The sequence below is a fragment of the Melanerpes formicivorus genome, unplaced genomic scaffold (assembly GCF_026170545.1).
Source record: "Melanerpes formicivorus ecotype bairdi unplaced genomic scaffold, bMelFor1.0.p_v2 SCAF_133, whole genome shotgun sequence".
Taxonomy (NCBI): Eukaryota; Metazoa; Chordata; class Aves; order Piciformes; family Picidae; genus Melanerpes; species Melanerpes formicivorus.
The window spans coordinates 643,930-671,157 of NW_027142485.1; the positions used below are offsets into that span (position 1 = coordinate 643,930).

At 46.0% G+C, this 27,228-nt stretch overlaps 1 protein-coding gene across 1 annotated transcript; it reads left to right on the plus strand.

Annotated features, from left to right (window-relative positions):
* The first annotated feature begins 7,460 nt into the window (after positions 1–7,460).
* ADGRF4 (adhesion G protein-coupled receptor F4) lies at positions 7,461–26,487 on the plus strand. The gene is given in 9 exon segments (XM_068168152.1): positions 7,461–7,556; positions 7,800–7,836; positions 7,972–8,132; positions 8,698–8,988; positions 10,754–11,915; positions 14,536–14,738; positions 15,952–16,519; positions 25,926–26,056; positions 26,203–26,487. Coding segments are annotated over 9 exon segments (2,916 nt in total). The 5' UTR covers positions 7,461–7,478.
* Positions 26,488–27,228: the final 741 nt, after the last annotated feature.

Sequence of the window (27,228 nt, forward strand, 5' to 3'; positions counted from 1 at the left end):
GTGAGATCGTAAGAGTGAGACTGGGGCACAATGGCAGCAGATGAATGGTTGGAAGCTCACCTGTGATATCTGGAGTATCTCTGGCTGTGTTAATTTTGCTTACAGTGGAACCCAGACTTCTAAAAACAGTAAGTACAATCACAAAACAATATTTTTCCAGAACTATATGGAAATTATCAGTGGTCTGTGAAATTAGTTTGTTCATAATCTTAATACACTTAATTGCTTAGGTTGTATTTACTGTCTGCATATTACTTCAGCTTGATGTTCTCTTTGAGTATATGGAAATAATTACATATATTAATCATGTTCTGATCTTTTTGCTCATAATTTTGTCATTGGCCTCTAATCACAGTGTTGTCACTTTTAAGAAAATCTGTAAAGATCAGTCTCCTTTCAGAATTTCTTTACTCAAATTCACATTTTTCAAGTGTGATGCCTTTAAAAATACAACTAATGCCATTCTGTGTGATTAAGAGCTTCAATTTTTATCCTCTGATGACCCTGCTGAAGACTTTAAAGTCCCCTGGTGAAGCCTTTCTAACTTACTAGGTAGCAAGTGATCTCATTATGGTGGCTCATTGAGTTTTAAGCTAGCCATGTATCATTCAAGCCCTAAAAATAATAGATTTGGTTCCATAACAGTGGGTTTAATATTGTAAATGTTAAATATACAAAGTGAGAGTTTACAGTGTTTGTAAAATGTATTTCTCTGGGTATCTATAGCAAGCCTAGGGTAAATTTCTATTTTGTACAATATAGTATCACAGAATAATTTCATTTGGAAAGGACCTTTAAGATTGCTGAATCCAACCATCATCCAACTCTTGCAATTATGGTGCTAAACCATGTCCCTGAGCACCACATGTATGCATCATACTTGCTTGTAATTTCTGTGCAAGATACTTTCCCCTTTACACTTATCTATGGTGATTTTTGTTATTGTTTTTTGTTTTGTTGTTTTTTTGTTTTTCTGGAATAGGGGAGAGCTGTGACACCAGGTGCTGGAGGCCCCATTGTCCAGAGACCTTGGGTCCACCTTCGTGGAGGAGTACTTCCCACTGTTGCTGTTGGTTGGCCTGGATCCTCTGGTAGCTGTCACCATGCAGAGCCAGGCTGCCTTGCTATGTATGCCTCTTGTCAGAAATTAAAAGCAAGAAAATGCTTGGGGTAGTGGAAAAGAGGGATAGTTTTGAAGGGCTTTACAAAATACTTTAATTGTAAACCAGCAGAATTCCCAGAGCAAGGGCTTTGAATTTAAGGCTGTAATATATTAACAAACATACAGATTACTTTTAAAATACATAATCAATTTCTTTTGTTTTTAACTGTTTTAAGAGGCTCTATCCTCTTTTGCAGCCACAGTATAGTTATTCACTCCTCACTCTTCCTCTCCTGTTGAGGGCTTTACCCCCTGCCCCCCAAGGGTGTTGTGATGATGTGAAATGAACTGGAGAAGGAGAATTAGTAGCTGGTGATAATCTCCTGAGTTTGATAGGTCTGGAAGTGTCCTCTTACTATGTGACCGTTTGAGGCTGTGCCTTTAAGAAAGGGACACTATGGCTGAATGTTTTGTAAACAAAAGACAGGTCTAAACGAATTTCATTGGTAGATTGGTAGAATGCAACTTTAAGTTTTGAGTGCTGCTGAGACTTTCCTCAGTTCACTTTCCCCTCCCTTTCCAGCTGGTCCACTTCTAGGCTCTCTGCCAGACTGACCTTGGACAGATAAGCGTGGCCTACTAATACTTTGCTTTAATTTATAACTTCTTTAATTAACAATTGCTCTTTTTCTCTCTTTCTAACCCTCTTTGGGGAAAAAGGGGAGAGAAGGGGGTACAGGGGGGGAACCCTCCTCCAGAAAGAGGGGGGAATTTTGTTCCTGTATTATTGGTTTTTTTTACTTTGCTGTATATTTCTGTGTATATATTGTAAATACTGTAAATTGTGTATATATACCCTGCATTCCCTAAAACTGCTTGTAAATATAGCATTCTTTTTGCTCCTCTGGCTGTGGCTAGCTGTGGTTTTTATTCCTTTTTCTCTTTGTGGGGGGGGAAGAAGGCTGGACCTTCCTCTCAAACCCAGGTGCGGCAGGATAATTAGCTTGATTTTTTGCTTGCTCGGGCTGGACTAGCAAACATGAAGGTATTTTGGAACGTCTGTTTTTCTCAATTTTTGGGGCTCTGATCTACAGATATTGTTTGGGTTTGATTCTGGATTACCTAGGTAAATATTTGATGCAGACAATTTATTTATGGTTTATGTACAAGGTGAGGCTCCTGTATGGTCACTGCCTGGATTTTTTCTGGCCCGTGAGATACAGGAATGTGACCTCTAGCACTCTCCCAATTGAGATAAAGGAGTTTAAGATCCCAGTAGGGGAAAGAGTAACTTTAAGTGATGGCTGGGATCCAAAGTTGATTTATTTGATGTGTGTAATCCTGCTCTCGGTGATAATTAATGTGTATCTGCTGTTTCCCTTGCGTTGGGAGAAAAAGGTGTCCAGAGCGTGTTTTATTATCAAGCATAGATCAAAGAAAAGGCGGCGTACCTCTGGGTCAGCCCCAGAGATGTCTAGTGATGAGGAGAATGGACAATCTCTGTCAGTTAAAGATAAAGTTAAAAAGTCTATTGGAAAAGCTGCTTTGAACAGTTTTGTCGCTGATTCTGGCAAGCTGCCAGGGGTGGCAGCAACTCCCAACATGACGGCTCCTCCTCCTTCTTCTTCAGCCATTAACAAGGAACAGACATTTCCACCTCCTTACATGGCAGGACCAGAAGCTACTCCCACAGCAGCTGATCTGTCTCAAAACCTGTCAGCTTCTGTTAAGGTGGCTGTAAATTCAAACACAGGTCCAATTAAGCAAGTAGCAGTTTTAAAGACTAGAAGTGGAAAGACCAAAGAGGATCCAGGAGCTAATGGAGGAGAAGAGCAGGAGACTGATCCTAGTGAGGGACCCTCTACTAGAAAAGATCCTGCTGAGGAGGAAGAGAAGGTTTGTTTTAAAGATCTAGCTGAATTAGTGAGATCAAAACAGGATAAAGATGCATCTAGGACAGGAGCTAGCAGTGGTGGTTCTCAGCTTAAAGAGATCCTTAGGAGAGTGGCAGCAGGATTATTTGGACAACATGTTCAGTAAGATGTGGTAGATGGACAGGGAGATGATATTTCGGAATGTTCTTCACCACGGGAAGAGTTAAGAAATGTCCGTAAAGATTATATCGGAGCCGATAAAGAGCCAGTTCTAGCTTGGCTTAGTAGGTGTTATGATACAGGTGCTCCAGCTCTAATGGTTGGAGACAAGTCAGCAGCTCAGTTAGGAACTCTCTCGAGGGATAATGGAATAGATAGACATCTAGGCAAGGTTCTCGGTAAGGTTAATCTGTGGGTACGCCTTTTATTTGCAGTTGCCCTGAGATACCCTTCCCAAGATGATCTTCCATGGAATCCTAAACCCTGGACTACCATAGATGAGGGAATTAAGCACCTGAGAGAATTTGCTGTTAGAGAGATACTCTATGGTGAACATGAAACTCTGAATCCTGATGACATTCCTGTGGGTACTGGTCTTGCTAAAAAGATCATCAAGCTTACTCCTCCTAATTATGCAAACATTCTGGCAAGCAGAATTGTGTCAAGAAATTATGGTGGAGCTTCTCCTATGGTTGGCCAATTCAGTGATCAAATGAGACAATTAGAGGATAGCATGACACGTGTTTCTTTGGTTTCAGCCATTGAAACTCTGTCTGGAAAAATTGAGAGTTGCATGAAAGAGCGGAAAGATTCCATATACCAATTGGCACAAAGAGATAATTCTAATTCTTCCTCCAGGTGGATACAAGTTTCATCTGTGAGGAATACACATCCTCCAAGGAGGTCATTCCAAAACAGATCAAATCAAAACAGACCACCAAGGCAGTCACGTAGGACTATTTGGATAACTCTACGTGATCAGTTTGGTGAGAACATGAACAGGTGGGATGGTGTCACCGGCTGAGGCTGTCCCCTTAAGAAAGGGAATATGGTGGACGGAAGTTGGTAAACGGAAAGAATAATCTAAACTAATTTCATTGGTGAAGTGGGAGGAAGCACCTTCTGAACTGGGAGTGAACTGGGCATTTCCAGCACTTCTCTGTCAGTCTTGCTTCCGCCTCTTCTTCGTGCTGCAGCTCTATCTGTGCTGGGCTTTCTGCCAAGGCCTCGGCCTTGAAGACCAGATAAAGGCCGGTATTAACTCCCTTCCAATTAACACGAACTGCTTCTAACATTTTTTTTTTTCTCTCTTTTCTCTCTTTTTCTATCCCACTCTGGGGAAAGGGGGAAAGAGGGGAGAGCGGAGGTGTGAAACCCCCCTCAGCCGAGGGGGGAACTCTCATCTCTGTGTTACTTTATTGTATATCTTTGTATATATTGTACATATTGTAAATTTGTATATATATTCCCCTGCATATCCTACATTGCTTTGTAAATATAAAGCTCCATTGCTTTGCTAATTCAGCTTGTGAGTTTTTTTTTCCTTTTCCTTCAATTTTTCTTTTCCCTTTACCTTACAAGGGGGAAGGGAGGAGGCTTCTTGGCCTTACCCTTCCAACCCACCACAGATGGCCAACCAACTTCTAATCTTTTCAGGAGACTGAGGGAATTGCAAAGTGGCAGAACCTGAGGTAGCAATACCAGAAGGGTAGCTGTTACTTCCACAGTTCCCCAGAACAACTCTAGTAGCTCAAACAGTGGCTCGAGTTATAACACTGCACACTGTGCTCAATGCACATGTGGGCATGTTCCCCATAACTAGGGATGCCCTGCCTCCCGCCAGGGGGAGGAGAGGGATAACAGAGATAACAGAATCTATTGGGATGTGTACATCCAGTGGCCTGGCACTTCACAATTTCGGAAGTACAGGGCCTTGGTTGACACAGGAGCTCAGTGCACCATAATACCATCAAATTATCAGGGATCAGAGTCTATAATTATTCTGGGAGTCACTGGTGGATCTCAAGAGTTAAGTAAGATGGAGGTTAATCTAAGTTTAACTGGTAAACAATGGAGGAAGCATACAGTTGTGACCGGACCTGATGCACCTTGTATTTTGGGAATTGATTTTCTGAGAGAAGGGCGTTTCAAAGACCCTAGAGGTTACAAATGGGCTTTTGGAGTAGCTTCTTTAGAAATTGATGGACAAAAATTGAAGCTGTCTGTTAGACCTGAGCCTTCTGATGAATCTGCAGTTGTGGGACAACACAAGATACAGGACATTAAATTGCCAGTTGCTTCTCAGACTGTGCATCACAGACAATACAGAACCAACCGTGACTCTTTGTTGCCCATTCAGAATTTCATTCCTGTATTATTGGTTTTTGTATTTTGCTGTATATTTCTGTGTATATATTGTAAATACTGTAAATTGTGTATATATACCCTGTATTCCCTAAAACTGCTTGTAAATATAGCATTCTTTTTGCTCCTCTGGCTGTGGCTAGCTGTGGTTTTTATTCCTTTTTTTCTTTGGGGGGGGGGGGGATGAAGGCTGGGCCTTCCTCTCAAACCCACGACATACTAGTAAGTTGCCTTCATGAGAGAGAGTTTTTGCAACTCAGCTGCTTGTGTGCCTGTGTCCTGATGGAGCAGAAACACTTGAAAGAGAGGAGTAACATCTTACAGCTTCTTAAAAAAGGGAGACATTAATGTCAGTGGATAGTTTAAGATTAGATATATATCACCTTCCCTCTAAAGTACCATAACTGGATGTTTTGGAGGGACAAGAGCTGTATGTTCATGTTTTTTCTCTAAAGTGAGAGTGACTTGCTGTTCTATTATTTGTTTTGCTCTAAGTTTCTACCACTGCACAGTAGTTACCTTGGCATGCTCTCTCAGTGGTGAGACTGGATGGTTTCCATGATGAGTCAAGCAATGCAGCTGAGCGAGATCAATGTTTTGCTGGTAACATGGATCTATTGGCCAAGCGGATGAACTGCACCCTTCATTATGTAAATATAGAAATGGTTTATAGATAGTTCAATTAAGTTCTAATCATAACACTAAGCCACTTGTGGAATGTATTTCACGAACGTGCACTAGAACATGTATCTAAGTTGGTGATTAATCGGTTATTAATAATTTGATAATTAATAAAAACACTATTTTCATAATTCATATTTCGTATTAATAAATTTAATAATCTCTTCACCACAGTCCTTTGGTTCACTTCTTCTTGTGGATTTTATTTCCATAGAAGAGTTGATGGTTGGTTGTTTTAAACACACAAAATGCTTTTAGAAATGACCAGTCAAATTCAAGAGGTTAGCATGAGGTTGTCCTTCAGAGCTAGCTTAGAAATTCAGTACATCCATCTTGCTCTTCCCCTTACAACCTTTTAATAATTCAGTAATAAACCTGTGGATCTCAAAATACGGTGAAGTGAACAAGTGTCCCAGGTGAAAGGGGCAGCCAGCTGTGTGCTTGGCCCTTTGATGCTGTCAGAAGGTGAGAGTTTGGAATTTTCTATGTAGAAAAACACATCTATGATCCATCACTGCAGGACCCCTTTTATTTCAACTTGCTCTGTCCTGATTGGTAAGTATTGAGGGAAAAGTGAGTGGCTCCTATCAAGGCATGATGATTTGATAAGCTTTTTCATGAGTGCATCTCCTGAAATCCAGCCATTGTCCTGTTTTGCCACTTTACATTTGCTTGGTGCTTTGGTGGTTTAGTTCACCAATTTTATTCACATCATTATTATTTTTTTATAGTTCATAGCTTAATCTGTTTATACATCCAGGGGTAGAAGATCATTGTCTCACTTCTTTTGAATTCATAGCAGATATTACCTTTGCCTTGGACCTGTATATTGCCCAATAATCAGATTTACTATAACACAGTGCTTTTCCTTTATTCCCTTTACTGGATTATTTTCCTCCAGCAAATATGTCTGTAACAAGCTGAATCTCAGGATATGAAGCTTTTACCAGGGATCCTGGGAAACTTCATGGAGTGAGCAGAGGCCTAAATCCTTCTGCAAAGCAAATAAAACTTTACTTCAATCTGGTCCTTCTTTCTTAGATTTGGATATCTAAGGGCCTGTGTTTACTACCTGACACAGCATGTCTAATCAGCAACTACCCCAGGAGGGTAGCAGAGCAGCATTGAACTCAGTGGAGACAAGGCCATCTTCAACCACTTCAAAAGGGATGAACTGCTTTAATAAGCTTTCTACCTCATAGCTGACAGTAAATTATGAATGCAGTGTTGGACAGATTCAGTTATTTATTTATTTATTAAAACGAAGATTCAGAAGTTATTCTTAGTAAAAAAATGTAATAAGTTATAAATGTCTGAAAATCACTTTGCAAGTAAGGATGGTCTTTGGGATGGGTTTAGCTGTTTTCTCACTAGCAATCAGACTGTTAAAAAATGAAAAATGTCTAAAGTTCTTTAACATTTCTTTCTTTTAGGAAGAAAGAAGAAGATGTGAGACAATGAATGTGAGGGTAGCCCATTGCCTGCTCCTGTGGGCTGTGCACTTCTTCCCAGCTATGCCACGCAACCCTCTCAGGGTAAGTTTCACTAGACCAGTTTGCTCAAAGCCCCATCCCACATGACTATGAACACTTGCAATGATAAGGTGTCCACAACCTGTTCCAGAGCCTCTCCACACCCATAAAAAAACCCAACCCATTATTCCCCATCTTCTATAAATCTACCCTCATTAAGATTAAAGCTATTGCCCCTTGTCCTGTCACCACAGAAATACTTTGAAGTGTTTAATACATGTGATTCAATTATTCCTTATTTTTCAGGTTCTCAGTAAGGAGTCAAAGCCTGATAATCAACAAGGTACAGTGAAAAAGCTATGTGTATGTGTTAGTTCTTTGTGGCATGTTACCAGTTATCAATACTTTACCCCTGTTATTCACCTCATGGGCTGTGGTAGAGCACCTTGTAATAATACCTGCTTGATTTCCTTGGCAGGTGCCTGTACAAATCTCACTCTCTGCAAAGACAATGGAGCCATTTGTATTCAACCTTGCTCTCCCTCCTTCCATGGGGAGACAAGCTTTGTCTGTGAAGACAGAAAGTGGCAAATGTTCACAGATTCTTGCACAAGCCTCGATGTTCAGTCCCTTTTCCAGGTGAGGTAACTGTTACGCATCTACTTTGCCCTATTTATTGCAAAGACAGCCCCTCCCTCCACACACTTTCAATCTTGAGCAAAGGGCAGAAGATGGAATCCTAAAACACAGATTACTTTGATAGATTTTTGACTTCATCTTAAATCAATTAATGGGAATTACATTTGGGAAATTCCACTGTGAAAACAATTTAGAAATGAAGTTGCCTTGTTTGCTTGGCTCACAAGTATTTAAATCCTCACATGGATTTAAACCAAGACACTAGGGTGAACCTGAGGAAAGAGAAACACCAATATCTGTAATAATCAAATAATTCATGGTAAATTCTCCCCAACTACAAAATAAAGAACCTTTATTCAAGTCACTTCAAGAGTAAGGCACTGAATTTAGTTCTTGATGTGTATTTTACAGGCAAGACAGTCTTCTCAAGTGAGCTTTGGCCCTGAGTTCAGGCCATCTGACACATTCATTGCACACCCCAGTGCTGTACCTCTTGCTGGAGTTTAGCTATAGCTTCTTTTTTGTTTCATTAATTAATTTTCTGAAATTTATGTTCCTCCCTCAGAGGATTTCTGAACATTAACTCCTTCCAAATTCTGAAGGACATGTTGGTGTTGCTGGAGGACACCTTCCTTTTGTAGGGAAAGGAAAGCCAGTGCATGGGAAGCCCGGAGATGGAGTAAAATATTTTGGTGCTGATGACCATGGGAACAGTAACTGCCAAGCTGACTTTTCATGCATCATCCCAGATATCCTGTCTTCACCAGCCATTCCAGGAAACATTGCTGATATAGTAGAACTGCTAAAGAAGATTTCTCTGCTGTTATCAGAGAATGTCAACAGAGAAAAAATGCAGGTATTTACTTTTGTGAGCTTCAAGAGTTGTTTCTGAGCTTGCTAGAACATCCTTACAGTAGTTTGTCCTTATAGCCACTATCCAATGAGATAGTTGCTACAAGTCACATGGAAATCACCTTTAAAGGGTTTCAAGAGAGGACAGATAAACTGTTTGAACTGTTCATGTATGGTGAAAATATTCTGTGGAACTCACTTTCTTTAAAGGACGATTTTTCAGGAACTGCTGTTATAGAGCTGGGAGGGCAGTACAAGGAAGGATTAATTTTTAAGGTATGAGATTGAAGGGAAGGTAGTCTTGGAGATCCTGATGTGATGCTGTCATGTGTTGCACAATGGAAACGGAAGTCTTTTCCTGATGAACTCAGAAGTCAGAGACCTGGGGAAAGAAGTGAAGGAAAGGTGATGTAAGTAAACCTGCATAGTGGGTTAGTGTCTGCAATAGAACTTAGATGTCCTGATTTTTGCTTTACACTTGCTTCTCTAAGCACCTTTTGAGCTATGACATGAAAAGGATAGTGAAATTCTGGTACTGACCATGCTAATGAGATGCTTGGATTTGGTTGGATGGATCATGGGAATCTGTTCACTCTCAGAGATGAATATTCCCTTTATAGAAATCAATCTTGAATTAAATTAACTTTTCTGGAGGCTCTGCCAGTGAAATAGTGGTTGGTTTCTTGATGGCCGCACCCAAAGAGTGGCTGTCAATGGCTCCATGTCCCAGTGGAGGCCAGTGACAAGCAGAGTCCCTCAGGGATCAGTCCTGGGACCTGTCTTATTCAACATCTTTGTCAGTGACATGGACAGTGGCATTGAGTGCACCCTCAGCAAGTTTGCTGATGACACCAAGCTGTGTGGTGCAGCAGACACGCTGGAGGGAAGGGAGGCCATCCAGAGGGACCTTGACAGGCTGGAGAGGTGGGCACAAGCCAACCTCATGAAGTTCAATAAGAGCAAGTGCAGGGTCCTGCATCTGGGTCGAGGCAATCCCAGGCACAAATACAGGCTGGGCAGTGACTGGCTGGAAAGTAGCCCTGAGGAGAGAGACTTGGGGGTGCTGGTGGACAAAAAGCTCAACATGAGCTCTCAATGTGCACTTGCAGCCCGCAAAGCCAATCAGATCCTGGGCTGCATCAGGAGAAGTGTGGCTAGCAGGTCGAGGGAGGTGATCCTCCCCCTCTACTCAGCCCTGGTGAGACCCCACCTGGAGTACTGTGTCCAGTTCTGGAGCCCCTATTACAAGAGGGATGTGGAGGTGCTGGAACGTGTCCAGAGAAGGGCCACGAGGATGATCAGAGGGCTGGAGCACCTCTCCTATGAGGACAGACTGAAGGAGTTGGGGCTGTTCAGTCTGCAGAAGAGAAGGCTCCGAGGTGACCTAATTGTGGCCTTCCAGTATCTGAAGGGGGCCTACAGGAAGGCTGGGGAAGGACTTCTCAGGATCTCAGGTAGTGATAGGACTAGGGGGAATGGAATGAAGCTGGAGGTGGGGAGATTCAGGCTAGATGTGAGGAGGAGGTTCTTCACCATGAGAGTGGTGAAACCCTGGAATGTGTTGTCCAGGGAGGTGGTCGAGGCCCCGTCCCTGGGGGTGTTTAAGAGCAGGCTGGATGAGGCTCTGTCCAGCCTGCTCTAGTGTGGGGTGTCCCTGCCCATGGCAGGGGGGTTGGAACTAGATGATCCTTGTGGTCCCTTCCAACCCTGAATGAAACTATGAAACTATGAAACATAAAGAATAACTGTTTTTTCCTTGTGTGTTTCAGAGTTACAGCAGAGTAGCAAACCATATTCTGAACAGCTCCACCATTTCCAACTGGGCTTTTGTAAAGGACAGGAATGCCGGTTCAGTATTACTGGACTCAGTGAATTTATTTGCTGGGAAACTTCTCCTTGGGAATGGATCGGCAAGTATACAGGAGCACTTCATCTCTACAAAAGGCTACAGCATACATAAAAATACTTCAGGAAAGAGCTTTGATTTTAACATGGAGTTCAATAACACAGGCAATATCACTGGGCATGTGGTCATTCCAGAAGAAGAGCTTCGGAAGTTACCCAAGAGTTCCAAAGCCATCAGCATCGCGTTTCCAACGCTTGGAGCCATTATAGAAACCAACCGTTTGGACCCCGCTTTTGTGAATGGCATGGTGTTATCAGTGTCTCTGCCAGGAGAGCTTTGACATGTTCTACTCGCCTTTAAAAAGGTGAAGAAACTGGGGAATGTCATGGCTCAGTGCATGGGCTGGCATTCTACTGAAAGGCAATGGGTTATCAGGGCATGCCACATGAAGTCTGAGAACGCTAGCAGTGTTGTTTGCATCTGCAGGCATCACCGTCAGACTTTGAAATCCTTCTCCATCCTGATGTCCCCCAGCACACTGCACAGTGCAGTGCTGGATTACATTACACGTGTAGGGCTAGGCCTGTCCATTTTTAGCTTCGTCTGCCTTGCAATTGAGGCTGTTGTCTGGTACCACATTATGAAAACTGAAATAACCTACATGAGCCACTTCTGTTTGGGCAACATTGCCACATCGCTTCTCATCGCTGATCTTTTGTTCATCTTAGCAGAAGTTTTTGTGCACAATACAGCTCTGAACTACCAGTTCTGTGTAGCAGACACTTTTCTCCTCCACTTTTTTTATCTTGCCTTATTTTTTTGGATGTTTACCCTGGGGCTCTTGATTCTCTATGGATTATTATTTTTTTTTTTTGAGATAACAACATCTGTATTCATACTTGCAGCATTCTTCATTGGATATGGATGTCCCCTGGTTATATCTATCCTCACAGTTGCTATTACTGAACCTAAACATATGTATTTAAGAATTGGAGCCTGCTGGCTCAACTGGCATGAGACGAAAGCTCTTTTGGCCTTTGTTATACCTGCTCTGAGCATCATTCTTGTAAATATGGTGGTGGTGGTTATAGAATAGAATAGAATAGAATAGAATAGAATAGAATAGAATAGAATAGAATAGAATAGAATAGGTTGGAAGAGACCTTCAAGATCATCGCGTCCAACCTATCATCCAACACCACATAATCAACTAACCCATGCAACCAAGCACCCTGTCAAGTCTCCTCCTGAACACCTCCAGTGATGGCGATTCCACCACCTCCCCGGTCAGCCCATTCCAGTGGGCAATCACTCTCTCTGTGTAAAACTTCCCCCTGACCTCCAGCCTGAACCTCCCCTGGCGCAGCCTGAGACTGTGTCTTCTTGTTCTAGTACTGGCTGCCTGGGAGAAGAGACCAACCTCTGCCTGTCTACAACCCCCCTTCAGGTAGTTGTAGACAGCAATAAGGTCACCCCTGAGTCTCCTCTTCTCCAGGCTAAGCAGCCCCAGCTCCCTCAGCCTCTCCTCATAGGGCTTGTGTTCCAAGCCCCTCACCAACCTTGTTGCCCTTCTCTGGACTCGTTCCAGCAAGTCAACATCCTTCCTAAACTGAGGGGCCCAGAACTGGACACAGTACTCGAGGTGTGGCCTAACCAGTGCAGTGTACAGGGGCAGAATGACCTCCCTGCTCCTGCTGGCCACACTGTTCTTAATGCAGGCCAAGATGCCATTGGCCCTCCTGGCCGCCTGGGCACAATGCAGGCTCATGTTCAGCCTGCCATCAACCAGCACCCCCAGGTCCCTCTCTGCCTGGCCGCTCTCCAGCCACTCTGACCCTAGCGTGTAGCACTGCATAGGGTTGTTGTGGCCGATGTGCAGAACCCAGCACTTGGATGTGTTATATCTCATGCCATTGGACTCTGCCCATCTGTCCAGCCTGTCGAGGTCTCTCTGCAGAGCCTCTCTACCCTCCAGCAGATCAACCCCTGCCCCCAGCTTGGTGTCATCCGCAAATTTACTGATGATGGACTCAATGCCCTCATCCAGATCATCAATAAAGATGTTAAAGAGCATGGGGCCCAGCACTGATCCCTGGGGGACTCCACTAGTGACTGGCCACCAGCTGGATGTGGCACCATTCACCACCACTCTCTGGGCTCGGCCATCCAGCCAGTTCCTAACCCAGCTCAGAGTGCTGCTGTCCAAGCCATGGGCTGACAGCTTGGCCAGAAGTTTGCTATGGGGGACGGTGTCAAAGGCCTTGCTGAAGTCCAGGTAGACTACATCCACAGGCCTCCCCACATCCACCAGGCAGGTCACCTGCTCGTAGAACGAGATCAGGTTGGTCAGGCAGGACCTGCCCTTCCTAAATCCATGCTGGCTGGACCTGATCACTTGGCCATCCTGTAAGTGCTGTGTGATTGCACTCAGGATGACCTGTTCCATGATCTTGCCTGGCACTGAGGTCAGGCTGACAGGCCTATAATTCCCTGGCTCACCCAACCGGCCCTTCTTGTGGATGGGCACCACGTTGGCCAGCTTCCAGTCCTCTGGGACCTCTCCAGTGAGCCAGGACTGGAGAAAAATGATGGATGGCGGCTTGGCCAGCTTATCTGACAGCTCTCTCAGCACCCTAGGATGGATCCCATCTGGTCCCATGGACTTGTGGGGATCCAAGCAGCTGAGCAGATCACCAACTACCCCATTCTGGAACAGTGGAAAACTATGCTGCTCCCTGGCTCCTTCTGCCAGCTCTGCAGGCCAGCTGTCTGGAAGGCATTCTATCCTGCTAGTAAAAATTGAGGCAAAGAAGGTGTTAAGTATCTCTGCCTTTTCCTTATCCTTTGTTACAACGTTCCCCTCTGTGTCCACCAAGGAGTGGAGGTTGTCCTTGCCCTTCCTCTTACTATTAATGTATTTATAGAAGGACTTTTTGTTGTCCTTCACAGCAGAGGCCAGTCTAAGCTCCAAATGCGCTTTTGCCTCCCTAATTTTTCTTCCTACAAGACCTAGCAACATCCTTAAATTTTTCATGGGTTGCCTCACCTTTCTTCCAAAGATGATACACACTCTATTTTTTCCCCTTAGTTCTATTAAAAGTTCATTAACCATCCAGGTTGGACGTCTGCCCCGACGGTTCATCTTCCAGCACATTGGCACAGCCTGTCCCTGCCCCTTCAACAATTCTTCCTTGTAGCAGGTCCAGCCCTCCTGGACCCCTTTATTATTAAGGTCTTTATCCCAAGGAACCCTCTGAATTAGTTCCTTGAGTAACTTGAAGTCTGCCCTCCGGAAGTCCAGAGTGGAGGTCTTCTTGCTACCCCTCTTAGCTTGACCAAAAACCAAAAATTCAATTATCTCGTGGTCACTGGACCCCAAACACCCTCCTACCTCCACATCACCCACCAGCCCTTCCCTATTGGTGAAGAGGAGGTCAAGCATAGCCTTACCCCTGGTAGGCTCTCGCAGCACCTGGGATAAGAAGCTGTTCTCCATGCACTCTAAGAACCTCCTAGACTGTCTCCTCTCTGCTGTGTTGAGATCCCAGCAGATGTCAGGCAGGTTGAAGTCGCCCATGAAAACAAGGTCTGGAGATCTTGAGACATACCTAAGCTGCCTATAGAATGCTTCATCAACATCTTCTTCCTGGTTGGGTGGTCTATAACAAACTCCAAATACTGAGAATTCAATTATCTCGTGGTCGCTCGTGGTTATGGTGAAGATTGGGAGATTCTCAGTTGGAGAAGGCTGCAAGTCACACGATTTGAGCAACATGATCCGAATTAGCAATAATGTTGCCCTTCTGGCGCCTCTTCTGGGTCTCACCTGGGGTTTTGGATTAGCAAAAATAGTTGACAGTCACTCCCTGGCATTCCATATTGCATTTGCTCTACTGAACACCTTCCAGGTAAGCTCTTTGGGGTGGGGAATAGCATCCCAGACTTTGCTAATGTGACCATTTGAGGCTGTGCCTTTAAGAAAGGGACAGTGCTGGGACACTCTGGCTGAATATTTTGTAAACAAAGACAGGTCTAAATGAATTTCATTGGTAGATTGGTAGAACGCGGCTTTAAGTTTTAGTGCAGCTGGAATTTTTCTCAGTTTGTTCATTCGTTCGTTCCTTTCCCTCTCCCTTCCAGCTTGCCTGCTTCTGGGCACCTAGCCAGGGCGACCTTGGATAAGATTAGCACTAATCCTGCAATTAATTCACATGAGGCCTACTAAAATAATTTTTTCTTAATAACTGCCTTTTTCTCTCTCTAACCCATTTTGGGAAAAAAGGGAGGTAGGGGGGAGAGCGGGGTACAGGGGGGGAACCCTCCTCTGTCTGGGGGAGGGAATTTTGTTCCTGTATTTTCTTTTTTTCCTTGCTGTATATTTCTGTATATATATTGTAAATACTGTATATATTGTGTATATCTAACCTGCCTCTTAACTTTGCTTGTAAATATAGCGTTCCTTGGCTTCTCCAACTGAGTTAGCTGTGCTTTTTTTTCTTCTTTGTGGGGGAGAGAAAGCTAGGCCTTCTCTCTCAACCCACTACCTTTTTTAATTGGCCGTCCCAACGTGCAGCAAAAATAGCTTGATTTATTGTTTGCTCGAGTCGGACTAGCAAATATGAAGGTGCTTTGGATTTTTAAGCAATTGCTCTTTTCAATATTTTCGGTTCTGATTTACAAATATTGTCTGGGCCTCGATTACATAGGTTAATATTTAATGCAGAAATTATATATTTATGGTTCAAGGATAAGATTCAGCTTCTGTATGACCGCTGTCTGGTTTTTTTTTGGCTTACTATGTATGGGAATATAACTTTGAGCACTCTCCCAATTGAGATAAGGGAGTTTAAGATTCCAGTAGGTGAAAGAGTAATTTTAAGTGATGCCTGGGATCCAAAGGTGATTTACTTGATGTGTGTGAATCTGCTGCTGATGACAGTGATTGCGCATTTGTTATATTCTTTGCGCCGTGAGATAAAAGTATCTAAGGCCTGCTTCATTATTAAGCATAGATAAAAGAAGAGGCGGCATACTTCTGGCTCAGCCCCAGAGACTTCTAGTGATGAAGAGAATGGAGAATCTGTATAAGTTAAAGATAAAGTTAAAAAGTCTATTTGAAAGGCTGCTTTGAACGGTACTGTTGTGGATTCTGGCAAGCAGCCAGGGGCGGCAGCAGCTTCCAACATGGCGGCTCCCCCTTCTTCAGCCGCCATTAACAAGGCAAAGTCATTTCTGCCCTCCTTCTCAGCAGGACCGGAAGCCCCCTCCAAAGCATCTGATCTGTCTCAAAACCTGTCAGCTTCTGTTAAGGTGGCTGTAAATTCAAACACAGCTCCACTTAAGCAAGTAGCAGTTTTAAGAGCAAGAAGAGGAAAAGCCAAAGCTGATCCAGGAGCTGATGGTGAAGAAGAGCAAGATGCTGATGCGGGTGAGGGACCTTCTACTAGAAAAGATCCTGCTGAGGAGGAAGAGAAGGTTTGTTTTAAAGATCTAGCGGAGTTATTGAGATCAACACAAGATGGAGATGCAGCTAGGAGAGCAGCTAGTAGTGGTGCTTCTCAGCTTAAAGAGATCCTTAGGAAAGTGACAGCAAGATTATGGGGACAACATGTTCAGGAAGATGTGATAGATGGACAAGATGACGACCTTCAGGGATGTTCTTCACCTCGTGAAGAGGTTCGCAACGTGCGTAAGGATTACATCAGAGCAGATAAGGAGGCAGTTCTAGCTTGGCTTAGTAGATGTTGTGATACAGGTGCTCCAGCTCTAATGGTTGGAGACAAGTCAGCAGCTCAGTTAGGAGGTCTCTCAAAGGATAATGGAATAGATAGACATCTAGCCAAGATTCTCAGTAAGGTTAATCTGTGGATACGGCTCTTATTTGCAGTTGCCCTGAGATACCCTTCCCGAGATGATCTTCCATGGAATCCTAAGCCCTGGACTACCATAGATGAGGGAACTAAGCACCTGAGAGAATTTGCTGTTAGAGAGATAGTCTATGGTGAACATGCCATTGAAACTCTGTCTGGAAAAATTGAGAATTGCATGAAAGAGCTGAAGGATGAATTTAAAAATACCGTATCCCAATTGGCACAAAGATAATTACAATTCTTTCTTCAGGTGGATACAGGTTTCATTTGTGAGGAACAGATGTCCTCCAAGTAGGCCAATCCAAAATAGATCAAACCAAAACAGACCACCAAGGCAATCACGTAGGACTACTTGGATAACTCTGCGTGATCAGTTTGGTGAGAACATGAACAGGTGGGATGGTCAACCAACGTCTAATCTTTTCAGGAGACTGAGAGAACTGCAAAGTGGCAGAACCCGAGGTAGCAATACCAGAAGGGTAGCTGTTACTTCCGCAGTTCCCCAGAATGACTCTATTAGCTCCAATAGTGGCTCCAGTTCTATCACAGTATCACTTAGGTTGGAAAGGACCTCGAGGATCATCGAGTCCACCCTATCAAAACAGACCCCATGACTAGACCATGGCACCAAGTGCCACATCCAATCTTCTCTTGAACACCTCCAGGGTCGATGACTCAACCACCTCCCTGGGCAACCCGTTCCAATGACGAATTACTCACTCGGTGAAGAACTTCCTCCTCACCTCGAGTCTAAACCTCCCCTGGCGCAGCTTGAGACTGTGTCCCCTTGTTCTGGTGCTGGTTGCCTGGGAGAAGAGACCAACCCCTTCCTGGCTACAACCACCTTTCAGGTAGTTGTAGAGGGCAATGAGGTCACCTCTGAGCCTCCTCTTCTCCAGGCTAAACAATCCCAGCTCCCTCAGCCTCTCCTCATAGGGCTTGTGTTCAAGGCCTCTCACCAGCCTAACACTGCACACTGTGCTCAATGCACATGTGGGCATGTTCCCCATAACTAGGGGTGCCCTGCCTCCCGCCAGGGGGAGGAGAGGGATAACAGAGATAGCAGAATCTATTGGGATGTGTATATCCAGTGGCCTGGCACTTCACAATTTCAGAAGTACAGGGCCTTGATTGACACAGGAGCTCAGTGCACCATAATGCCATCAAATTATCAGGGATCAGAGTCTATAACTATTTTCGGAGTCACTGGTGGATCTCAGGAGTTAAGTAAGGAGGAGGTTGATATTAGTTTCACTGGTAAACAGTGGAGGAAGCATACAGTTATCGGCGATGGAGATTGGAATCAATACGGCTGACCAATATGATCGAGTATTGTTCCTTTATTGTTCCAGTGTTGCAGGCCTATGGTGCAGGCCTGTAGTGTGAGTATAGCACAGTAAAGTGTAGAAGAAGAAGAGACAGGAAAGGCAGAAGTGCGTAGCAAGGGAACTGCTACATCTTATATAAACTCAGAGTGCCTTGTTGACATGGCTTCATTGGTTCCCTAGGAGTGACCACACATCGCACTATTATAGATTATTGGTCCAACTACTAATGACATGTGAGGTTTGTTGATGCAGGTGCATGTCCTGTTGTCCCAAGATAACTGTCCATGTTTATAGATACCAGTGCCTTGTTTTAGTTACATGCTGCAGGCACAGCACTGTTTTGCTCCACTGCTAGCTGGCTCTGCATTTATGCTGAGCATGGCCTACCACCATGTCAGGCTCTAGGCCTGCACTGCCAGATTGCTCACACTGCTTGTCGCTGGCATTGCCACATACAGTTGTGACCGGACCTGACGTACCTTGCATTTTGGAAATTGATTTTCTGAGAGAAGGGCGTTTCAAAGACCCTAGAGGTTACAAATGGGCTTTTGGAGTAGCTTCTGTAGAAATTGATGGACAAAAATTGAAGCTGTCTGCTAGACCTGAGCTTTCTGATGAATCTGCAGTTGTGGGACAACACCAGATACCAGACATTAAATTGCCAGTTGCTTCTCAGACTGTGCATCACAGGCAATACAGAACCAACCGTGACTCTTTGTTGCCCATTCAGAATCTGATTCGTCAGTCGGAGAGTCAGAAAGTCGTCAGCAAAACTCATTCACCTTTCAACAGTCCAGTGTGGCCTGTGTGAAAGCAGAATGGAGACTGGCGTCTGACAGTCGACTACCGAGCCCTGAATGAAATAACTCCACCTATGAGTGCAGCAGTGCCAGACATGATGGAGCTACAGTATGCCAATGGGCTGGATCCACAGCTCCAGCATCTGTCATGCAGTAATCCAGGATGCTCTGGAGAAAGGTGGTGCTCCAGAACACATCCAGTTCATCGATGATATCATCGTCTGGGGTAAAGCTGCTGAAGAAGCCTTCAAGAAAGGTAACAAAATCATTGACATTCTTCTGAATGCAGGTTTTGCCATCAAGTGAGACAAGGTGAAAGGACCTACCACAGAGATTCAGTTTCTGGGAGTGCGGTGGCAGGATGGACGCCAACACATTCCAGTGGATGTGGTAAATAGAGTCTCTACCATGGCAAATCCCACAAACAAGCAAGAGACCCTACGTTTCTTGGGGATAGTGGGATTTTGGAGACTGCACATTCCTGGATACAGTCAGATTGTGAAACCTCTGTATGATGCGACTGTGACCGTTTGAAGCTGTGCCTTTAAGAAAGGGAATATGGTGGACGGAAGTTGGTAAATGAAAAGAACTATCTAAACTAATTTCATTGGTGAAGTGGGAGGAAGCACCTTCTGAACTGGGAGTGCAGGAGGAGTATCCTGGGCACTCCGGCACTTCTATCTTCAGTCTTGCTTCCGCTCCTCCGCCGAGCAGCAGCCCTCTCTGTGCTGGGCTTTCTGCCAAGGCTTCGGCCTTGAAACTGATAAAGGCCTGTATTAACTCCCTTTCAATTAACACAAACTGCTTCTAACTTTTTTTTCTCTCTTTTCTTTCTCTTTCTATCCCACTCTGGGGAAAGGGGGAAAGAGGGGAGAGCGGAGGAGTGAAACCCCCCTCAGCCGAGGGGGGAACTCTCATTTCTGTGCTACTCTATTGTATATCTTTGTATATATTGTACATATTGCAAATTTGTATATATTCCCCAGCATATCCTACATTGCTTTGTAAATATACAGCTCCACTGCTTTGCTAATTCAGCTGTGAGTTTTTTTTTCCTTTCCCTTCAATTTTCTTTATCTCTACTTTACAAGGGGGAAGGGAGGAGGCTTCTTGGCCTTACCCTTCCAACCCCACCACAGACTCGAAAGAGAAACATTTTCCACTGGGGACCAGAACAACAAGCAGCTTTTGACCAGATAAAGCAAGAGGTAGTTCAAGCAATGGGTCTGGGACCTGTCCGAGATGGTCCAGACATTAAGAACATTTTGTACACGGCTGCAAGTGACAATGGTCCAACCTGGTGCTTGTGGCAAAAAGCTCCAGGTGAGACACATGGACGACCTCTTGGTTTCTGGAGTCGAGGTTACAGAGGTTCAGAGGCTAATTATACTCCAACAGAAAAAGAGATTCTAGCTGCCTATGAAGGAGTAAAAGCAGCTTCTGAAGTAATTGGAACTGAATCACAACTTCTCTTAGCTCCCAGATTACCAGTTTTGAATTGGATGTTCAAAGGCAAAGGCTCCACACCACATCATGCCACAGACTCAACATGGTCTAAGTGGATGGCTCTGATAACACAGAGAGCTCAAATGGGAAATCTTGAAAGGCCTGGTCTAGTGGAGGTGATCTCAAGTTGGCCTGAAGGTACCAACTGTGCTAAACCTCCAGAGGAGAAAGTAACTCGTGCTGAGTAAGCTCCTCCTTACAATGACCTTTCTGATGATGAAAATAAATATGCTTTGTTCACAGACGGTTCCTGTTGTCTCGTTGGAAACAAGCGAAGGTGGAAGTCTGCAGTGTGGAGTCCAATACGCCGAGTTGCAGAGGCGAAGGATGGAGAAGGAGAATCCAGTCAATTTGCAGAGGTAAAAGCTGTCCAGCTAGCTCTTGACGTAGCTGAATGTGAGAGATGGCCAAAGCTTTATCTCTACACCGACTCATGGATGGTAGCCAATGCTCTATGGGGTTGGCTAAAGAACTGGAAGAAGAGTAGTGGTTGGCAGGGGAAAGGAAAACCCATTTGGGCAGCCGACCTGTGGCAGGACATTGCTGATCAAATCGAGAGAATTCCAGTGAAAGTGAGACACATCGATGCTCACATTCCTAAGAGCAAAGCTACTGAGGAACAACAACACAACCATCGGGCCAGATCTAGCGGCAAGAGTTTCTCAATTAGACATGGACTCGAATCTTGATCTCGACTGGAAACACCGAGGTGAGATATTCTTAGCTCGGTGGTCTCACGATTCGTCAGGACATGAAGGCAGACATGCAACATACCAATGGGCTCGTGACAGATCCATAGACATTTCCATGGATGCTATCACACAAGTCATCTGTGACTGCGACATTTGTGCTGCTATTAAGCAGGCAAAATAAATTAAGCCCTTGTGGTATGGTGACAGATGGTCGAAGTACAAGTATGGTGAAGCTTGGCAGATCTACATCACTCTACCACGTTCTCGTTCTGGTAAGCAATACGTGCTTACTATGGTAGAGGCAAACACTGGATGGTTGGAAACTTATCCAGTTCCACATGCAACTGCACACAACACCATTCTCTGTTTGGAGAGGCAAATCCTGTGGAGACACGGAACTTCAGAGAGGATTGAGTCAGACAACGGAACTCATTTTACAAACAATCTTGTAAAAAACTGGGCCAAATAGCACGGCATTGAGTGGATATTCCATATTCCTTACTCTGCTCCAGCTGCAGGGAAGTTTAAATGCTACAACGGTTTGTTGAAGACCACTCTTAAAGCCATGGGGGGTGGATCTTTGAAAAACTTGGAGAAACATTTAGCACAAGCAACCTGGCTGGTAAATAGTGGAGACTCGGTGAATTGAGCTGGACCGGCACATTCAGATCTGCTACAGAAAGTAGAAGGTGATAGAATTCCTGTTGTTAGAGAAAAGAATCTGTTTGGTAAAACTGTTTGGGTATTTTCTCCCTCAGGAGAGGCTAAACCTGTCCGAAGGGTGGTTTCAGCTCATGGTCCGGGTCACACTTACTGGGTAATGCAAGGGAATGGTGAAATTCAGTGTATTCCACAAAGAAATTTAACTTTAGCTGAATGAGTTTAATTTCAAACTGTTGTACAGCTACATCGTGTTCGTTGGGAAGCCCTCTTGGCACAGCACCAGGACCAGCAGATGCCGGGGACCAGCCACTGCTCTCCTCTTTGTGCTGCGGTAATCACTGTCACTGAGGAGGTTCCTGCTGCCGCGAGGCTAGGAGGAGCCGTGTTTTCACGTGGTCAGACTCGTGATCCCAGCAGCGGAAGCGGCTTAATTTAAAAGGGCTTGTTGCGGCTCGTGGGGACTCTGTTCATTGGGCAGCCCGTATTCTCTTGTACTCTCTCGTGCTTTCACGCGCTGCCCCACTTTTTCTAAATTTTTTTTTTTTTTTTTTTTTTTTCTGCAGTAGGTGCTGTGGCCAGGGACAAGAATGGTTGTTACTCACAGCAAAATCTCCCTAAAAAAATCAGAGTTGACCCAGACTGAGGTAGAACACAAGCAGGTAGCTGTCCAGGTATCTGGCTGTAGAGAGTGCTGGCACTTGAGATGCAGGATAGTGGGGGCAACTCTTGCATAAGGTGTGAGCATATTGACTATCTGCTTAATCTGGTGGCCAGACTGAAGGATAAGGTTGCTAGCCTTAGAAATATAAGGGAATGTAGGAAAGAGATGAACCAGAGGAGGAAGGAGATGAACCAAAGGAGGAAAGAGATGAACCAGAGGAGGAAGGAGATGAACCAAAGGAGGAAAGAGATGAACCAGAGGAGGAAAACGTTGAGTCAGAGTAAGCAGGCTCTGCAGGCTCCCCCAGCAGAGGCTGGTTATTCAAAAAGCAGAGGGGAATGGATGCAGGTTCCTCTCAAAAGACACAAAGTTAAACCTCCTTGCCTCCCCTCACCTTCCCCGCTGCTCTTGGAAAACAGGTATTGGGCACTGGAGATGGAGGGTGAGGTGGTCCTGATGCCAGAGGACACACCATCTAGGGTTTTCCCTGAGGTTAAACAGCCTAAGGCAAAGCAGCCTAAGGTTAAATCGCCTTCCCCTGGCATCAGGACCTGTTCCCTCAAAAAAAAGAGGAGGTTAATTGTTATTGGTGATTCCCTACTGAGGGGAACGGCAGGCCCCATTTGTCAGCCTGACCCATCTCATAGGGAACTTTGTTGTCTGCCAGGAGCCCAAGTTAATGATGTTACCAGAAGGCTGCCTAGCCGGGTGCAGCTCTCTCACTACTATCCTTTACTAGTTATGCAGTTAGGGAATGATGATGTTGCAACCAGAACTCCCAGGGCTATCAAAAATGACTTCAGGGCCCTGGGAGACCTGGTTGAGGAGTCAGGCGCACAAATAATTTTTTCATCAATACCCTTAGTTGCAGGAGGGAATACCGTAAGAACAGGTTAGCAGCTACAGTAAACAAGTGGCTTAGAGGCTGGTGCAGTCAAAAGAATTTTGGGTTTTTTGATCTTGGGGAACATTCTACTGCACCAGGCCAGCTGGCAACAGATGGAGTACATCTGTCTCAGAGGAGGGGAAAGGTCACAGTATACGAGAATGGCCTGTCCCGCAAAGGTAAAAAGATTCTGGGAAGGGAATTGGCAGGTCTCATCGACAGGGCTTTAAACTAGTTTCAAAGGGGGAAGGGGCTGAAACTAGTCCCCTCAGGCAAGAGTCTGGGGGCGATAAGCTAGAGTCGGAGGTGAAACCAGCAGCCCAGCTGAAGTGCATGTACACTAATGCACGAAGCATGGGCAACAAACAAGAGGAGCTGGAAGCCTTGTTGCAGCAGGAAAGTTATGATGTAGTTGCCATCACAGAGATGTGGTAACTGGGGGAGTGATCGCCCGGCCATGGGCCTGGTTAGGCCCAAGGCCACGGGGGGATGGGCAGTCTCAGATCTGGCCAGCTGAGACTAGCCTAGCAGTGGCGGGGGGGGAAGGAGGAGCCCTGGGGGCTTTGGGTGCACCCTCAGGTGGGGATGGGATCTCTCTGGGTCTGTTTTGGGGTTTCTTCTTGTCACTGTTTCTGGTTCTCTGCACGCACTCACTGTTTTCTAGGTAAACTTTCCATCACTTTTACAATCTGTTTGTCTGAGTCGTTATTTCTGCGCGTGGTGGGGAGGGGGTTTGCCCCAACCCATTACACATGGGCAACAAACAAGAGGAGCTGGAAGCCTTGTTGCAGCAGGAAAGTTATGATGTAGTTGCCATCACAGAGATGTGGTGGGACGACTCACATGACTGGAGCGCTGCAATTGATGGCTACAAGCTCTTCAGGAGAGACAGGCAAGGAAGAAGGGGTGGAAGGGTGGCCCTGTACATCAGGGAGGCACTAGATGCCATTGAGACGGAGATCAGGGACCATCAGGTTGAGTGCCTGTGGGTAAGAATTAGAGGGAAGGCTAACAGGGCTGACACCCTAGTTGGAGTCTGATATAGACCACCCAACCAGGAGGAAGATGTTGATGAGTCATTCTATAGGCAGCTTAAGGCTGTCTCAAGATTGCCTGACCTTGTTCTCATGGGTGACTTCAACTTGCATGATATCTGCTGGGATCTCAACACAGCAGAGAGGAGACAGTCTAGGAGGTTCTTAGAGTGCATGGAGGACAGCTTCTTATCCCAGGTGCTGCGAGAGCCTACCAGGGGTAAGGCTATGCTTGACCTCCTCTTCACCAACAGGGAAGGGTTGGTGGGTGATGTGGTGGTCGGAGGGTGTTTGGGGTCCAGTCACCATGAGATAATTGAATTTTCAGTATTTGGTCAAGCTAAGAGGGGTAGCAAGAAGACCTCCACTCTGGACTTCCGGAGGGCAGACTTCAAGTTACTCAAGGAACTAATTCAGAGGGTTCCTTGGGATAAAGACCTTAATAATAAAGGGGTCCAGGAGAGCTGGACCTACTTCAAGGAAGAATTGTGGAAGGCTCAGGGACAGGCTGTGCCAATGTGCTGGAAGATGAGCCGTCGAGGCAGACGTCCAACCTGGATGGTTAATGAACTTTTAATAGAACTAAGGGAAAAAAATAGAGTGTGTATCATCTTTGGAAGAAAGGTGAGGCAACCCATGAAAAATTTAAGGATGTTGCTAGGTCTTGTAGGAAGAAAATTAGGGAGGCAAAAGCGCATTTGGAGCTTAGACTGGCCTCTGCTGTTGTAAAGGGGTTGGGGGCAGATCCTCTGCCCACCTTAACCATCCTCTGCTACCAAGAATGTGCTGGGTTGAGGCAGCTCCCTTCCCCACCCCTGGCAACAATAAACACTCAGACAAACGGATTGCAAAAGTGATGGAAAGTTTAAATAGAAAGCAGTGAACTTTTACAGAAAAGCAGAAGCACAGTGACAAGAAAAAAAAATTCCCAAAACAGACCCAGAGAGATCCCATCCCTACCTGAGGGTACACCCGAGACCCTCAGGGCTCCTTCTTCCCCCTCCCACTGCTAGGCTAGTCTCAGCTGGCCAGATCTGAGACTGCCCATCCCCCTGTGGCCTTGGGCCTAGCCAGGCCCAAAGCCAGGAGACATCTCCCCCAGTAACCGGCTGACGGAGGAGGAAGAAAAGAGAGAGTGCTAGACTCCGCACTGGATCTTATAGTGGTGCAAAGGATTGTGGTATGAAATACTACATAATTTCCTGTGTCCACCCCTCTGGGCTGGACTTCTGGACACAGGAAGTAAACATTGCAGGGGGGCACCCAGCTCAAACTGTAACATACCACCCCTTATTTCATACCATAATCTTTGCACCCAAACACATCATCAAATCAGAAATCTTCCGATGATATGTCCGGCGAAGTCCATATCTTCATCTGGGCGTCCACCCAAACAGTCTCTCATTCAGGCTCTAGTGTCTGTCCATTCCAGTTCTTCTTCCCTCATCTAGTAGAACCTCTCGGCGATGCAGAGTTCACTCTTCTGCGGTGCAAGCTATTCATGGATCCATCGGACATCCTGGTCACCTGGAAGGAACCTCACAACTTCTCAACCAAACATTTATTCCCATCTCTATTTACTCAGTGGCATATTTCCACCCCTGGGGCAAGCCAGTCAGAACAATCAGGCTCTAACTGCTTCTCCACCCCTCCAGGAAAACAGCACGCTGAGCCTTTCACAACCTTGCACGGACCTATCCCAAGCCCAGTGCTGACCGCTTCCAGCCTCGGCTCGAGGCTCTACAGATGCTTATCACAGTACACCGCCTTCCCGCTAGGCGTTCGCGTACCAAGACGTGACAGCATCCAAAACACAACCCTCCCCTGGCGGAGGGAGGGGCTGCACCACAACCTAGTGAGAAGAAGGGAGGTGGAGCCAGGTGCTCGGCGCCATTTTCGGAACTCATCCGAAAAAGTCGGGGAAGAGACTAGGGCCGGCCCCGCCGCAGCCCGAGCGCACGGCTGTGCTCACCGCCGCCGCAGCCCGAGCGCACGGCAGGTCCCGCTGCCGCCGCAGCTCAAGTGGACGGCCGGGGACCGCCACCGCCACTCCGAGCGCACGGCCGGTCCCGCCGCCACCGCAGCTCAAGTGGACGGCCGGGGACCGCCGCCGCCGCTCCGAGCGCACGGCCGGTCCCGCCGCCACCGCGGCTCAAGTGGACGGCTGGGGACCGCCGCCGCCGCTCCGAGCACTCAGCCGGTCCTGCCGCCGCCTGAGCACACAGCAGGGCTCCGCCCACCTCTGCCGCCGCGGTACAGAATCAAAATCGCCTCCACCCCTCGGGCATTCAAACGCCTCATCCAGCAAAAGCCATGAGCACGTCCTCAGGGCCCTTGAGAACAGCTTTCAGCTGGAGTCCCCGTTCGCCCATAGGGAGCCGAGCTCGCCCGCTCGCCGCGGCTGGCCCTACCCCGCAGCGAGAGCGGACCTGACTTTGATCTGCTCGCCACTGCTCCTCCCCCACTTCACTCCCTGCCGCTTTTACCGCTCCGCAGAGAATAAAGGTGGGGGAAGGCAGGTCCCGCATTCTCAAGCGGTGCCCCCATTCCGATGGTTAAGAACCACCCCTGCTTTTAATAGCAAGAGAGACTCTCTGCCACCGGTCACGCACCAGGAGTCCCCCTGCAATCCACAAGAACTTAACACAATCGCCCCAACAACAACACACGAGCCCCCAACTGCCAAAAAACCAAAACGACGCCCAGAACTCAATTTAAACTCTCTTATCTTTTGCAATCCGATCTGCAGAGTAGCCACAAGAACCAACTCCTTCTCCTGCCTGGCTCGCCAAGAATGTAAAGGGGTTGGGGGCAGATCCTCTGCCCACCTTAACCATCCTCTGCTACCAAGAATGTGCCGGGTTGAGGCAGCCCCCTTCCCCACCCCTGGCAACAATAAACACTCAGACAAATGGATTGCAAAAGTGATGGAAAGTTTAAATAGAAATCAGTGAACTT